Source organism: Pyxicephalus adspersus, chromosome 6 (assembly GCF_032062135.1).
Source record: "Pyxicephalus adspersus chromosome 6, UCB_Pads_2.0, whole genome shotgun sequence".
Taxonomy (NCBI): domain Eukaryota; kingdom Metazoa; phylum Chordata; class Amphibia; order Anura; family Pyxicephalidae; genus Pyxicephalus; species Pyxicephalus adspersus.
The window spans coordinates 97,318,625-97,336,672 of NC_092863.1; the positions used below are offsets into that span (position 1 = coordinate 97,318,625).

Sequence of the window (18,048 nt, forward strand, 5' to 3'; positions counted from 1 at the left end):
AGGTCCCTCATACCAGTCTGCACCTTATTTTGGACCCGACGTCTGCATTATTTACCCATTGTTCCACTTACATTATCCGACACCCATATCACACATTACCCACCCTCACATACATAAATGTATTATCTTAGGTTAGTGTTTCCTAACCTTTTGACCGCAGGAGAACCCTTGAAGTAACTTTCAGGTTTTTTGTGGGACCCCTGCCATAAATACTATAGCCACAGCTCACAGTATATTAGTATGCTGGTCAATGGGATGAATGCCTTTTACATTACGGGCCAGTGGAAAAAATGTCACCCCTGCAGATAGCCAAAAAGATCATTGGTGTCAGTAGTAACTGACCTAAGAGTTACAAATTACTCATTGCTTAGGGAACCCGTGGCAACATCCATAGTTAAGAAATACCCTCCTCCATATAATGTACATTGGAGTGTCCTACAGCCTCAGATGCCTTTAAAGCCAGACCTCAACATACCCCTCGAATTCTGAAACAATATCACCATATTTTAAATTCACTCTAAAATTCCACTTTTAACATCCTAAGGACGTTTGCCACATCACTAAGGAAATTAGGAAGGGTCACTTTTATGACACTTTTAAATAGCCGTCAACCTTGACAGTTAATGTGAAGTCCACTTTTGTGGAAAAGAGGTTTACACTCTAAGCCATTGCAGTCATGTTCATCAAACAGGTTTGATCAATAAAACCCTATACAGTTTAATCATTGGTTTGTATAAAGAGAAAGCCTATCATATAATATCCCTATAGATGTACAATATCCTAAAAAATGTAACGGACAGGGCCAATGTAGGGGTACTTGGTATTTTGTTGTAGGCTCTGTATAGACAACTGGAGAAACCAGTTGACCAACTATAAATGCAAAAAATAAGATTTCTGAAGGGGATGCCAATTAACATGGACATTTATTGGTAATAAGGACACTCTCATTGAGGATTGATCTATGGCACCCTGCTTTATCTGAGATCCCTGCATCATTGTCTCACATCCGAGTCCTTAGTCTTCTTGGTCGATTGATGCTGCATACTGTATGACTTAGGACATCCTCAGGCCAATCACATGAGGGAGTCCTCCTCTTTATTTCTTCTAGGAAATGAGAGGACCCTACTTATACAGAGAGTGGTGCTCACATGATGATATCAGTACTACTTTCTGTACCACGACAACCCTTTACCATAGTTTCCCGAAACTACTTCCTCACACTCATGGAAACAATCGAGACCTTCTCTAAAATACAACTTCTAGAAATCTTGTTTCTCATTTTTTTTCTTGCAGTTTTGTATGCAAGATTTAAATCAAATTAATGTCGTAACCCATTTTTTATGGTATGTTTAGTTTCTTACAATTGCTTAACCCAGTGTAAAGGGATGCTGAAGGTAATTTAAATCCGAAGAATTTCAGACTCTTTCACTTAGCAGTAATTTATTTTAGTGGCAGTAAGGTCTACATAAGTATCTGCAGAATAGAAGCAGAATTTATTGCATTAGTACTCTAGAAAAAAAAAATATTACTGTATGTCTAACCCTGTGATTTTAAGAATTAATTCTCATGGCAGCACTTCGAGCCAAATATAAACTATGACTATTTGGTTTTCCTTGTAATGTAATTGGAATGGAACTAATCCTAGAATGTTTTTATCATGAAAAAATGGCAAATGTGAAAAATAGATTTCTTTGAATTTCTTTGTTCTAATTTAGAATAATGCCCAATATTATACATGTCATAAGAGAAAAATGTCATCAGGCAGGTTTACTTATATTTTTCTCCAGGTAATAGGATTCAGACAGAAGTGGAGAGAAATCTTCTGGCATAGAGTCAGAAATACAAACTTAAGGAAAAAAGTTTGGCTGCATTTGTAAACTCCAGTCCCTCACCTCCCCAGTGTCTGCTTATCCCCCAACCACCACCCAACCCCTTCTCTCCAAACTTATTTTTAAAAAAAATCAAAATTGACATGGTTGAAACCTCAAATTGCTCCAATAACAACCCAGAGTTCATTTTCATTTTCTTTAGTGATAGTTAAGGTTGGACCTTTTTCCAGCATAGGCCTTTGCTGGAATTATGATGTGTGAGTTTGGGTCCATGTGGCTTTCCATTGTAGGCCCAGGCTGCACAATGACACACCCTCAGGTGGTGTATCATTCAAAAGTGGGACACGAAGAATGGAATAAGTGGTATGAATATTGTTGTGTGCTATTCAGCCTAGAAGAATGGGTGCTGGATGATAGAACAGGACATCGTAGCAAGGGCTGTGCTTAATATACTAATTAGTCAAAACAATAATACCATATACCAATAATACCATATAATAGATTCATTGGACCAGGTCATCATCTTGTTCTTTAAATTAGTTCTTATGCTCATGTACCCATTGTAAGCTCTATCAAATGCAAATTATGGTCAATATGGGCACTCAGATTAACTAGCTATGCATTGAGCGTGCTACAGTAACTTGGTAAATCTCCTGTGGGATTGGCCCAGATGGACTAGCCTCCCATTCACATTTATCAATTAGTCTTGCTGGTTTACCAATTGTCCTTCCTTGGGACAGTTTTGATAGATTCTAACCATTGCTTACCAAGAACAGAATAGAAGACCTGCCACTTTGAGATGCATGACCTAGTCCACTAGCTATCAAAATTTGGCCTTTGGCAAAATCATTCAGATCTTTAGGCTTCCCAGTATGACCTTCAGGAACTGACTGTTGCTGTCTAATATACAGACTTGTTGCTTTTGGGTACCAAAACATTTTCTGCTGTAGCTGTGTGCAAAAAAATGGTTCCCATCTGCTCCTGTTCACTGGGGGACTCTGCAGCTCACTACAAGTCTAGGATATCCCTAAAAGAAAAACATAGATTTACAAAACCCTACATTTTCCCACACAGAGCATTATGTCTAAAATGTGATTGTTGGACAATGACTCTTTATATTGAGGAGCATGGCCTAAAAGCCAAAAGTCTTTTGGCACCACTTTGTGAATTCACTGAATGCTGCTCCTAAGCTCTGTAACTGCATGGAAAACCATATATCCACTTAAACTTTGTATTTCAGATAAACACAAAAAGTCTAGAACAGAAGCAAAGTAAACTAAATATAGCATAGTGGATCTTGTAACGAGCACATAGCCGAATATGGAAACTTAACAGTTCCCGCTGAATTATGATGTGTGCTATATGGCTTGTCATCCTGGAATGCAAAGACAGCTAATTGGATTTCACTTCATGGAATGACTGATTCCAGACAGATGCATGGTATATTTACATTCTTCGACAATATACAGTATACAATATTTCCTTTTTATAGTTACCACCAACTGGAAACTTTGAGATTATGCCGCAGGACTTTAAAATGACTTTTAGTGAGTATCACATGTCATCTAAAGATTTCCTGAAACTGAAAATGAGATTCTTTACATCGTTTGCCTATTGTCCTTTTTTTATGGTTTTATTGTTTGCATGGATTTGTCTGGAACTGGCTCTAGAATTACATCTTTGTTGTGAGAAACAACTGTGAGAAAGCCAATGTCAGCATAAGCCACCTAGGGAATGTATTGTTTGTGTGAATAGCTATAACATTTTATATAGCTTGAAGTAGAATGAAATATGTGCTGCAAAATGTGGGGGATATTTAGCATCATCTACCTCAGTCTCACCTGGAAAGGTGAATAGGGACATTGGGTTGCTGCAGGTTTGCAGACTTTATTTTTTGGATCCATGCCTGGAGTGTCCTAGAGGGAAAGGGAGGGCCAGGCACTCTTCTCTTTCCCAGAACAGAAAGTGAGGATGGCTCTGGAGTACCTGGCCATTCATAAAAAGGAGCAAGTCTTTAAGACTGGGGGAGTTGCACCCTGAGGCCAGGTGGGTCAGGCTCTCCACAGCCTGTATGCTGGAAAAGCCCAGAAGGTCTCCCAAGGTTTAAGTCTGCAGAACCAATAGCTCTGAAAAGTGTCAGAGAGTAAGCCAGGAGGGTAAATTTGTTAGTAAGTTTGTAAGTTTTTTTTCCTGTAATACTGTGATGACTTTGATTCCCTGAGAAAAAAAAACTTCGGTGATTTAGTTTTGGTTTCTGAATAAAAGTGGGCCGAGTGCCCTGAAATTGGAGCTGTCTAAAATACCTCGCTACTGAGAGTGTGTTTGAAGTTAATCCCTCACAAGCTGAAAAAGAACATAGGACTAAAGCACCACAACAGCTGGGCTGTGTTACTAAACAGGAAGCCCAGCATGCACATGCAACTGTGACCATCCCATGTACTTTTAAAGCTGAAAACAAGGCTTCTGAAACAGTAAATAATTCCTGTACTGAGATGACAACAACTTGTGTGCACTGAATCCCAAGCAAGTGTGTCACCCCTTCTCCCTTCCACCGAAGGAGACATTAGGTAGCCTACATAGGGCACCTTTTGTTATTGTGTTGATATTGTGTTGTCATCCCACTAATGAAAGTTCTGAAGTCATTGAGCCTAATTTATTAAAGTTCTCCAAGACTGGAGAAGATAGACCATCATGGGAGAACCTGGGTGATCCGTCATGGAATAGACCTGGTCCAGCACTGAAAATATTTGCCAACTAATAGCAAAAGGTTTTCAAAGTATCCTGTGCTGGATCACCCAAGTTCTCCCATGATTTTCTATCTTCCACAGTCTTGGAGAGCTTTAATAATTCAGGCTCATTGAATTTCTTGCATACCAAAAAAATGCTGTACTTTTGTATTGTATTGTATTGTTATTATTTTGGCCAGACCTATACTGTAAAGTATGTTCATTTCATTGTTTTATTCCCCCTGCCTACATATCTAAATAAATGTGCTATGGATAGAAATAGGACCTCATCAGTTCAATAACACAGAGAAACTCTTGGTTTTCCTTCCTGGACAAAGGCTTTCAAAGGCTCACATTGTAAAGGTTTCCCATGTGTCTAGATCATAGTACTAGTTAGTCACATAAACTGGGCTTGTTCTTGTAATGTTGGAGACATTTTTTAGCTTCAGAAGAAGCAGCTTGGAAATCTGTGAAACATCTTTAACATTGTCATGGAACACTATCATTACTTTACATTATCAATCAAGAACAAGTCCACTTAGTGTGACTAATTACTACTAGATAAAAGTTCACATTATATTGATGAAACTTTTGGGGTGTGGCCATAAAAATTAGGAGCTGGGATTTCAGTTTGAGCCCTGTTGGCCCTTTGAAAAAATATGAAGGTCAATCTGTTGCAAAAAGGCAAAAACCTCACTCACCTTTGCTTTCGAGCATTCGTTAATCCCTCCAGAGGTTTCATAGATCTGAATATTAAATTGCATTTAGGTCTATTAGGGACCATTTCTGGTCAAACTAATCCCCTAAAATGCATGGGAAGCACTAAAAGTTGTAGGGGTAATGCAGGAAATTAAAAGCAATTGGATACAGCCAACAAATGGAACCCTTACACATGGCTTTGGAAGACAATAAATCGCAGTTTGGGGATAGTTAAAAGCTGTACATTTAGGTTTTCAGGGACAGCATATAATGGCAGTACATAAATAAATATAAATATATCTGAAAGAGGAACTAAACCCAAAAGTGCCTAAAACAAAAAAATACACTTACCTTCAATCCTGCACGGCAGTCCGATCCATCCGGATCTCTTCCGTCGCGCCCCGCCTAATCCTGGCATTCTTCCACAAGCCGGTGCGCCACCATTTTCGTCGCTTCGTCCTGTCCTTTTTCCAATGTCACCTGACCCAGGCGCGAGATCGGGTGATGTAGGTTGGAAAAAAAACTTGCCAATCTCACTGCACATGCGCGAGATCAGCAAATTTTTTTTTCCACAAAAAGGTTAAAGTTGCTGGGGCATGCGCAGAAAGAGCGCCCAAGAGGCTTTGCGTGCTTTTTCATTCTCAGTCACCTTAAGGGGTGGTGCTGCCCCTTTTTTTTTTTTTTTTTTGCACTTAAGTGTTGCACTTGAGTGTTGCACTTAAAAAAAAAAGAATTTTTACTCAACATCTTCCCTTTTATGTAAAGTGAAATTTCTGATTTTAGGTACGCTTTAAATTTCATACATAGCAATAGAAACCTCATCCACAAACCCATTCTCAACCAGTCCAAAACTAAAAGAAAGTCATGACTTTACATACACAGTGGTCGAACATACTGGCTTATTGTACAGCCCATCGTATTTTAGTTTTACTCATGAAATGTTATCAGTGTTATATAAAGAACATCAAATGATGCTTACACTCTCACCTTCCTACCTTTTGTTCTTCATATATTTCAGAGCAGAAGCTTTCAGCGAAGAAAGAGGAGCAAGGAAAGGAGTGAAGAAAGTTATGCTGGTGGTTACAGATGGTGAATCTCATGATGGGTATCGATTACCTGATGTCATTGGTGAATGTGAAGAGGATGGCATTGAAAGATATGGTGTTGCTGTAAGTATATCATTTTTATGTCTATGTATAAATACATTTTCACCATGTCATATATACTTATTCATCTTATAAAAAAAACAATTTATTGCAGGTAATGTTGTTAATGTCAGATTCACTACTTTATAGATAGACTCTTATGAGCCTGAAAAATATTAAACGAGAAATAGAGCAATGTTTTTGTAAATTCATTTAAAGTTATTTACAAAATAGTTTCTCCTGAGTTTTTTCCATCTTGGTAAAAATGAATGAGAAATTGCCTTACAACAGTATAAGATTTCCAAAAAAGTCCAAAAGTGGAAAAATGTTCTTTTTGCATGTATAAATGTAATGTATTATCATTTTAGATTCTCGGGTACTACAACAGAGGAAATATCAGCACAGAGAAACTGATCAATGAGATTCTCTCCATTGCAAGTGAACCAAAAGAAAAGCATTTCTTTAATGTGTCCGATGAGCTGTTTCTTTCAACAATTGCCGAGTCAATTGGAGAACGGATATTTGCTCTTGAAGGTAAGGAAATCAAAAGTAAAAGATATGTTCGTTGTCACAGTTTAGAATTCAATCTACTTAGACAAGCATGCAAAACATAAACACTTTTGTTTTTCCAGCTAGTGAAACATAGGAAGTTCATGTACGTGTTCCAAATGTCTAAAACAGACCTTCTTGACCTTTTGAACAAAGAGACCTTGGATATAACTTTCATGTCTTTGGGGAACCCCTTCCATATTTACTATATTCACAGTTCAGTTCACAGTACATTTGTGTGGTGGTCTTTGGGAAAAAATGCTGGGAATAATTGCTCATTGCTCAACAAATTGCTCAACAAACTCCTAGCAACCTTTGGAGGAACCCCATGGTTGCACTGATTTACCTACCTGGGAAGCAGGCCCTAGACCACCCCCCACCTTACCTGGCCAAGCCCTTAGGCCAGACTTTCTTGACCCTTTTAACATGGGGAAACCTTGAAACAACTTTTTGGTCTTCAGGGAACCCCTGCTATGAATATTATATCCACAGCTCACAGTATATTAGTGTGGTGCTCAGGAGGAAGAATGCCATTTACATTGCTGGCCATTGTGAAGAATGTCACCCTTACAGATAGCCAAAAAGTTCATTGGTGTCTGTTAAACTAACATAAGAGGTGCAAATTGTTCAAGGCTCAATGAAGCCTTAGCAGCCTCTGGAGGAACCCTATGGTACCATGAAACAATGGTTGAGGAACACTGGCTTATAGTGTTTTCTAAAATGTCTTTTATATGTTTGGCATAATGAATAAAAAGTCCAAATATGTTGTTATGTATAGTTCTTCCTTACCTGTTGTTCCTACCATTTCCCTGATCATGGTGCCCTGCCAACCAAGCTAAACAGCTGCTTTTAGGATGGCTAATCTCCCATGCATTGGTGGCCCCAGAATATCATGACTTTATTAGATACACATATTATATATTTTTAATGTTAATCACTTTCCCATATCTGTATCACCAAATGTCTTACTATTAACTTTCCATTAACATTCATGGGCATGCAGCCAGGTACTTCCAAAAGGTGCGAACAATGCGAATAATATGGCCTCACCCACATTCACCCACGGTTAAATCTCATCCAAAAACAACCTTGGACCTGACCTTTCTTTACCAGAATTGTATAGTGAAAAGTTATTGATGTGTTTACATTATAACTACGCTTTCATTACAAGGATATGTTGTGGATCTCATCTTTCCCATTGTGAACCGACATCCAGAGGATTTTTGACCTCATTCTATTTTGCTCTGAATAGGAAGTTGAGTATTTCCAGAGAGAGCAACAACAAAAATCAAGTGTTCTGCAACAGCGTAAAACATGTTATTTTAAACAAAAGTCAGTGAATGTATTTCCTGTGGTTACATCATAAGAAAAGGCCAGAGGAGTGTTTAGGAGGAAGATAAAACAATGTTTTATGCTATGCAGGTCTCTGGAGGTTTATGTAATTTTCATGTATAGATCTGAGAAGGAAGAGACAGGCTGAAGGTCTTGGGAAAGTGTTACAGATGGTAAATAAATGTCAGACATGGGGAAGACATGTACCGGAGCAAACATATCACCAAGCAATCTATATTCTGTAAGGAATCATAACCAGAGATCAATTTCTAGATTCCCAAGTCTAGTTTGGTAAATAGATAAAATAATATTATTAAAAATAAGCTTTTATTTTTTAATTTGCTGATGATTATAGGTAAATTGACCTCCACCGCCAATGCCCAGGGTTCGGCTGTAATGTTCAAGCATGAAAGCGTGTTTGTGCATTATGGCAGACTTGCCACTCAAAGTGCCGGGGAAAAATGATATAATATTGAGGACAACATGAGGATAAAAAATAAGAAATAACCTTTGCTCCAGAAAAAGATTAAGTCCACTAAAAACAAATATTTAATTGTTCATCAAATGCCATTACATGGCAAATCCACTAAACCTTTATTTATCAAGAAAACAGATTGCCACTTTCTTTGTTCTCCATTTTTACATTTTTACTACTATGTTTTTAATGCTATCTGTATAACAATTTTGCTGATCACCAAAATATCGAATATTGTTTTTGTTGTTAACTTGTATTTATATCCCACCAACATGTTACGCATCGCTGTATAGGGTCCATAGTCATGTCATTATCTGTCCCTCGGATGGGCTCACAACCTAATGTTCCTACCATACTCATATGTCATTAATACAATTTAAGGCCATTTTTTGGAATAAACCAAAAATTCTAGCTAAATGTTTTAAAAATGTGGAAGGAAACCCAAGCAAAATGATGAGAGCATAAAAAATCCATGCAGTCCTGGCTGAGATTCAAACCTTGGAACTAGCGCTGCAAAAGCCTGACTGCTAACCACTGAGCCAATCATGCTGCCCATAGATTTTGTGGCAGGAGTAAAAGAACCAATAAATGATAGATTGTAAGCTCTTCAGGGCAGGGTCCTCTCCTCCCGTATCACTGTCTGTATTAGTCTGTCGTTTGCAACCTCTATTTCATGTACAGCTCTGCGTAATATGTTGGCACTATATAAATCCTGTTTAATAATAATACTAATAATAATATTATTATTAAATAGTGATCACCAATTCACTCATAAACTGAAGATCATTAATTTAAGAGAGGATTTTATTACAGTTTTTAGTAGTGATATGGAGGTCAGAGGAAGGGATCACTGAAGACTTTCTGGTATATAGAAAGCATGGTATCTATATATATATATTGTACATATAGAATAGACATCAGCAAGGGTAAGAATTTATTTTCTTCTTTTTTACATGTGTCTATTTTTAAATGTGATACTTAGTGATAGGATAACTTAAAAAGGAACCGGTGATGATATAACAGAACCTGCAGCAGTTGGCAGTTTCAGGATGGTTTGTCCTATTATATTAGAACAATTTAAGAGTGGATCCAAGCTTTCAGCAAAAGTGTTGGAGATAAAAATAAAGGTGCCAAAACCACGGATGATTACTCATCAGAGCACAGCATTTAGAAAGCAAAAACGTTTTTCATTATCTCACTTTTCATCTGCAACCATATACTTTTACCTATATATATATATATATATATATATATATATATATATATATATAAATATATATATATATATATATATATATAAACAACTTTCAATACAGTCCCATGCTCTGGATTCAAGACCTATATCCTTCTTAAAAGTGTTCTATGCATTGTAACCCCTATATGGGGATTATGTACTTAAAAGAGATTATACCAATTTATATTGTATTATTGTTATCATTACTACTACTTAGGCTGTTTATGCTTTTGTATTTCAATATTTGTTTGCCTGAAAAAAACACCCTTCTCGCCTCATTGTCTTGCTATATATATATATTTATATTTATATATACACATATATATATTAGTGTCTTGAGGTCACTCTGAAATACGACTTCAAATAAACTAAAACATGAATATATCTTTGTTTTATTGTAGTGCATTATATGAGAATATAGTATCCATGCACAATATTTTATGGCAGTATTTGTAGGCAGAGAATGAATGGGAATAATGGACATAATGATACACATAAACATCTGTGCATACAACCAATTTGCATCCCAGATGTATTCAGGTTTTTTTCCCATCCCCTATGTAAAGACAAAATTGTGGGACTAAAGCCTTGTTTAATTCAGTAGTCATTCCCCTGGTAGACAAGCATTTATTCCCACAGGAATAACTCAGAGAGTCTGCTTCATTCTTCTCAAGGGGTTTATTTTTGTGAAAATAAAGTAAACCCATCATAAACGGAAAGTTCATGCTGCTCATTTAGTGATAGGGGGCCCTATTGACCAATAGGGGAGCTTAGGAGGTGGAGGACCAAAAGACAAACTCAACTTTTACTGTATATAATTATATTGTAATACTTTTGTATACAATTTGCATCTACCAGTTGTATTCACATGCAGCTTCCAGAAATGTTTTTTAAATAAAGTAGAGACTGGTTCTATTCCCAGCACTGCCATGAAATAACCTAGATGCTGGGGACAATGTAACATTATCAGTGGCCGCCCAATGGCCCAAGAAAATCATGGTGGATGGAAGTCTGAAGCTTCAGTGGGCAGTGGTGACAGGTTCCTAGTCCTGCTGAGTGCTTCAGAAAGTGGTAATGGTCTGTGCTATAATTGGTAAAGGCATACTTGTCAATTATGAAAAAACCCAACCATACCATTGATTTGAGTTAAATTCAGCAAAAGAATACAAAGGGAATGGTGATTTGGGGATATAGGAGGTGTTAGAAGGCACAAGATATATGAAACCATCTTCTATTTTCTCTCAATTAGTAGTCTGCACAGTAGTTAATATGAATGGCACCCAAACACAATATTACCGCACCACCAAGCAATGCAATGCAAAACTCACAAGCTGTCCATTGTAATTCACTGGTAGCTGGTTAAAAACAAATTGATGTAGTGCATTGTAATGGGCAATATTGCCTGGGATAACACGTCTGTGGATCCCACAGAGTGTAAAAGTAACATGAATGATGGTGTCTATATTGGGCCAGGAAACATGGATCAGTTCTTGTACAATCCATATGAAATGGGCGAATGGCTCCCTAACCTCATCCTTGACTTAGCTGTGGTCAAACACCTAAAGCCAGTATTCCTCCAGCCCTAAAGATGTATTTGTAAATGTTTGAAAACTTTTTTGATTTTATTTAAGACAACAATAACATTTTGGCTTTCGTTTTTACTTTGCTTTATTTTTCCAAAGAAATACACTTTATTATTTGATTGCCAAATCACTATAAGTAGGCCACACTAAAACTAAAACCTCACACTAAGCCATGAATGTGTCAGAGCTCAGATGACCAGATCTGCTTGATCACCCACGTTACCCCATGATAGTCTATCTTCTCTTTGCGTCTTTGCATGATTCGGCTCATAGATACAGAAGGGCCCCGAGGAGCTCTTCAAACAAGATTCAAATTAAATAGAAGCGTTAAATTTTTTGTTTGGAGTCAGAAATGTGAAAAATGAGCCTTACAACCAACTCAATGGGCTTTTTCAGCACAGGTGAAAACAAAATATTTTTTCAAAAGGAGACTAGAGTTTAGTCTAGCAACTGGAGAAGATGGGCCAGCATGGAGGAACCTGGGTGATCCAGCAAACCTGGAACTGATTTAGTAAAAATCATTTACTATTAGTTGGCACGTTATCAATTATGGACCAGAATTATTATTTCAGGTTTGCTGGATCACCCATGTTAGTCTTGCTTCTCAAGTCTTGGAGAACTTTAATAAATCAGGCTCAATATTTTATATTTACTAATACTAATACTAATAAATTAAATGTGTTACATTTTTTCAATAAACCTTGATCATGATAAATAACATACATACATTCAAAACCATAATGTATAAACATGTGTTTTTTCCTCTTTTAAAGCTACAACAGAACAACAAGCAGTGTCATTTGAAATGGAAATGTCCCAGTCTGGATTCAGTGCTCACTATTCTAAGGTAAACAATGGGTTTTTTTTTTGGCATTTTGCAAAAGACTGCAAAATTCAATATTTAGGCTCCTCCTGGTCCCTGTCTTTCAAAATCACAGATTTCTTCTGTTATATACAAGAAGTCATGAATAAGAACTGACATAAATGAGTAATGAGTAATGCTTCATAAGCAAACAAGGGCAACATAACAAGAAAATGTGCTGACAATTAACATGTGACTCATAGAGTTTCATGTTAAATCTGAGTAAAAGCAAAAAAAAAAATCAATTAATAAATATGCATTGCTGCTAATGAATGAAATACTAGCAAGGACCTTTTGAAAAGAGAATCCACCAACCCTATTGCTAGTGTCACACCAGAGTACTGCTCTCTCCCCTCCTCCTGTTCTCTCTCTGCTCCCTCCTTCCTCTTGGTATCCCTCCGTGTACCACATGAGCACACCCTCCGAAGAAGCCAATAGGGCTTACTTTTGGGGGAGGGCTTATATTTCACCCTTGCATGATTAGCATGCTAGGGCTTACTTTTGGGGTAGGTCTTATTTTGGGGGAAACACGGTAAGTAAAAGATTTTTTTTAATCTGGATCACACAGGTTCTCCCATGATAGACCATCTTATCCAATCTTGGGGGGCTTTAATGAATTAAGCCCCGTGTCTTCTACCATCATTTTAGGCATTGGTTGTGTGTTAGATATGTGTTGAATTTTTGGCTTGGACATTTAAGAAGAAATACATTATTGGACTCATGAAATCATTTGTGTGACAGTCTTATCCATTCTTTGGGTTTTACATCTGTCTGGTTCCCTGTAGACACTTATGTGAAATCCTTTGATTGGGTATAAAAACATACAGGTAGTCCCCGGGTTACATATGAAATAGGGACTGTAGGTTTGTTCTTAAGTTGAATTTGTATGTAAGTCGGAACTGCTACATTATTTTAATAAATGCAATTAGGACAGATGCTTGTCTCAACATATTATTAGGCAGCGTGGTGTCAGGTACTGTATAAAATCCTCACTGTGAGTTATTTACAAACAAAGCAAGAAAAAGAAAAAACTTTATGGAGCCTAGGCATCCATTAACTTTTGCAGCAAGCTGTGCTTTAATATGCAAAAAGAAACAACTGCAGAATTTGTTTTGGTCATTAAGGAGTTACAAGAGCTTGCAGAGGAGCTCAGTCTCAGCTGTGTTTAGCAAAAGATTTCCTCTCCAGGACAGCAAATCGCCCCCTCCACCCCCCTTCAAGCCTCCGTCCTGCACATGAATGATTAGGGAAGCCCCGTTTATATCTAGGAGTCGTACGTACGTTGGATGTCCTTAACTCGGGGACTACCTGTATTTTACTAAAACGACGAAGGGTTAGCAATGTTTTATTGCTGTCCAGGGGTGAATTATGGATATCCAAGAAACAGAAAATGATGGAAATCCTTCTCTTCGGCATCATGGCCAAAAATATATGAAATGAAAGAAACTTTATGCTTGGCTTCTCATGTACATTTGTTAAACTCAGGATCTACATTAATTGTAACCAGCTCAACTATTTCAGTTTGATGCAAGGAAAAGCTTCAGTATCTACTCTGTGATTAAGCCTATAAAGATTTCCCACAAAAATTAAAACTCCTTTTGCTGGGGATCAAAGCAATGTGATCTGTAGCTCAATGAACACACCAGGAACAGCATGTGAGCAAGAAGTTAGATATCTAGGTGCATTCTAAACTGCATAAATGTGAGGGGTTCCCATATTGTATAGGGACAACATTTTATTTACCAGTCCATCTGCTGGAGGACACCCACCATCTCTTAGATCTGGCATCAAATAAAAAGGTCCTGATGTATTAAAGCTCTCCAAGGCTGGAGAGGATACACTTTTATCAGTAAACCTGGGTGAACCAAAAATCATGGAATGGATGAGGTCCAGGATTGAAAACATTTACTAATAAAGGACAAATTATTAGTTAGCTGGATCACTTAGGTTCAATCATAAAACAATCAGGTATTCTCTACAGCCTTGAAGAGCTTTAATAAATTAGGCCTAAGGTCTCCACAGTTTGCAGTATTTTTTTTTCCTAAATGTTTGAAACCCTGATGAAGTGTCCCACATACCTCTGAAATGTGTTGGCTTTTTTTATGGATTAGTAGACTTTTTTACTATATTAAGTTTTAATTTGACAATTTTACAAAATGTAACCAACTGTAGAATAGAATATAAAGGTAATTTCAATTTCGATTAATAATCAATCAGTTTTATGGGATTTATTTATGGCATATATGGAATTTTTCCTAAAAGTAGATCTTCTCTCAGTGTGTTTCAGGAGTAGTATTTGTTTTTTTTTAAGGAAAATACACATTTGCTATAACATATACATCTTTTTCCATGATTTAGGATTGGGTGATGCTTGGTGCCGTTGGAGCCTACGACTGGAATGGGACAGTTGTCATGATGAAGTCAGATGAGGTTGTCACCCCAGGGAATAATTCATTTGACACAGGAAAAGAAGATAGAAATGAGCCTTTGGCAGCCTACTTAGGTCAGTTGTAAACTCTTATCAAGCTGTTGCTTCACAATAATACCCTATGTACATCTAATGTAATTTATACTGATGATAACCAAAGGGAGAATGAACCCGGAAGGTATTAAAGCAAATGTAAACCCTAGCTTGATGACACTTTGTTTATGGTGTTAGTATGGATTATACACAATTAACATTTTTCCCACATATTTCTGTCCCACTATTTTCCATTTTCCCATCTCAGTGTTGCTGACATCTTTCAGCCTCTGTGTACTATATAAATGAATTTACCCCAGCATCAGCAGAATAATTATGCGGCAGCCACAGGAAAACATGTTATAGGGTGACAGAGCAGCAATTTGAAGTCAGAAATAGAGGATTATCACCTGTTACCCATTCACAGGTGTCCTGCAGTAATGACCGGTCCTGGATCCTTCCACTTCCCAGGAAGCCGCCATCTTGGCATTGACTCCCGATTGATTCTGTCCAACCAAGCACAGGGGTTACAATGTCCCCCATGGCTGGTTATGTATGTGGGTGGCACTGCTGCATACAGAGACATTCTCTACACTAATCTACTAATCTAAACTTTAAAACTTTACAGGGAAAATAAACTAATAAATAACATGACATTGTAGACCAGTGTTTCTCAACCGTTTTAACATTGGGGAAGCCTTAAAATAATTTTCAGGGACCCCTTGCTATAATTACTGTTTCCACAGCTCCTAGTATATTAGCATTGTGGTTTGGGAAGAATTCCTCTTACATTGCTGGCCATTGGGAAGAATGTCACCCTTACAGATAGCCAAAAAGATCATTGGTGTCACCTAAACTGACCTGAGAAGCACAAACTGTTGATTGCTCAAGGAACACCCAGCAAACTCCGGAGGAACCCTGAATGAGAAATACTGAGCTAGGGCTGCAACACCCTGCAACACCCTGCACGCCCATGTCTTGGTGTACATCAATGAAACATAAATACGGCTTCTTGGCCGGAAATATGAATAGCGGTGTGTCTGAACTGATTTTTTGATGTTTTGTCTTCACATTTGAATGGATGCTCTTAACAAATAGTGTTTTGCATTTCCTGATGGCCATGACCACTTATACATTCAGACAGTGACAGGATGCGCTCTGAATTACAGGTCAATAGGAGGTATTTCCTATAAGTGTCAAGACCAAACAATTCAAGAAAACATATTTTGGGTGGTCTCATTTCCAGTAAAAGGACATTTAGAACATTTTTGGCTCGTTCATTAAGCTCAAAGGGAAGTTGCCAATAGACCCCAGATTTGAAGTTAAAGTTTGAAGTCTGAAACACATTGATGGCCATGTATTTTCTAAACTGAAACAAAAGTCCCATCCTACATTTAGCTTTCGAATAAGACAAAGTACCAAGACACCAGGGTTGTAGTATGGCAAAGCTGAACAACTAAATACTCAGATCAAATACAAATAACAGAGCTGTTTTTGCCCATTAAGTCCTGAGATTCTGAGCTCTACTACAGCAAAGCCATGCCCCTATAGGACTGGAGACCTAATGTTTATTAGGCGCAGTAAAATTACCCAATCAAGCCTTATGCTGCCTACCAGCTTGTGACTTGACAAAGGGCCTGATTTATTAAAGGTCTCCAAGGCTGGAGAGGATATGCTTTCATCAGTGAAGCTGGGTAATCCAGTAAACCTGAAATGGATCTAGTCCAGGATTCAAAACATTTTCATAGCAAATAGGAAATGCCTTTGAAGAAATCAATCCCAAGATTGCTGGATCACCAAACTTCACTGATCAAAATTGTATCCTCTCCAGCCTTGGAGAGCTTTAACAAATCATGAAAGTGCAAGAGATTGATGAGCCATCCTTTCATTCTTACCTTGGCACATCAACGCAATAGACTTTGCTACTGTGCTGCTTCTTTTTCTGCAAGCTGAGACGTACAGTAGACTGCAAGAGGCTTATACCAAGCCAAATATAGATACTCACACTGCTTGGATTTCCTTCCTAAAAATAGTGTAATTTCCTTGATTTATGGCTACCAATATGGCTTGTAATCCACAATGGTAGGAGTAGGCCGGAGCTCCTCGACCCTTGGGGGACCCTTAAATTCAGGTCTTTAGAGAACCCCTCCTATAATTACTATAGCCACAGCTTAAAATATATTAGTGTGGTGGTCAGAAGGAAGAATGTCTCTTACATTGCTGGCCATTGGGAAGAATGTCACCCTTACAGATAGCCAAAAACATTATTGGTATCTATTAAACTGACCTAAGAGACAAAAATTGCTCAAGGAACTCAATTGCTATCAACCTCTGGAGGAACTCTGGTTAAAAAAAAAACACTGGGGTAGACCAATAATTCTAATTTATAGCATAGGAAACAAGTTAAATGGGTTGACATCTCTACAAGCAGGGCAAGACAGTTCTCCGATTGGTCATATTCTTTGAAAACAGGGTTTGGAGTGCCACCACTATGTAGAAAAAACTAACAGTCTCTTTCAGGGAGATTAAAAAAACCTGGACAGTTATGGTAAGAGAAAAAGATACAAAACCAGAACTCTTTCCATTGCATGTCTTATTCCATTGTGCCAATTTGGTTCAGATTAAAGCTGAATTGATCTAAAATTGATCTATTCATCCAATATTCAGTTTCATTCTGATAGAAGTTAATATACTAAACCTGTGAATCAACCTATCCAAAGTCAAGGCATTCAATGTACACAGTGGCCAACTAATTAACACAACGGGTTTAGAAGCATAATAATGATGACCGTCACCAATGGCTGGTTGTTTTTGGGCATGATCCCTACTTACCTGTAATTGGGTTCACATGCCTAACATTTCATTAGTTCTGAGCTTGTAACTAATGCAAGTTTTGGGCTGTATTCCTGGGCAGTGCCCTGTGAGCTTGGTACAGCACAGTGGACATCAGCTAACACTGTGAACAGTTCAAAGACTCACAGCCTAACGTTGGTTTATTTCGGGTTTGCAGTTGTTTGGCCAAATGTCACTTGAACTTAAAAAAAAAACTAATTTGTGCAACACTTCCCAAAAATTTGAGTATTATTAATCATTTTAGGATGGTAGCTGGAGCCATGTAAATATTCTTGGCGGCCAACTCTTTACCCAGAACAG

The 18,048-nt window shown here is 37.7% G+C and overlaps 1 protein-coding gene across 1 annotated transcript in view; it reads left to right on the forward strand.

Moving 5' to 3' along the window:
• ITGA1 (integrin subunit alpha 1) overlaps positions 1–18,048 on the forward strand; it is a 77,306-nt gene that overhangs the window by 34,050 nt on the left and 25,208 nt on the right. Inside the window, exons 8-11 of the mRNA XM_072416688.1 lie at positions 6,273–6,423; positions 6,768–6,933; positions 12,346–12,419; positions 14,793–14,937. Of these exons, the coding sequence (XP_072272789.1) occupies positions 6,273–6,423; positions 6,768–6,933; positions 12,346–12,419; positions 14,793–14,937 (536 nt within the window). The remainder of the gene's footprint in view (positions 1–6,272; positions 6,424–6,767; positions 6,934–12,345; positions 12,420–14,792; positions 14,938–18,048) is intronic.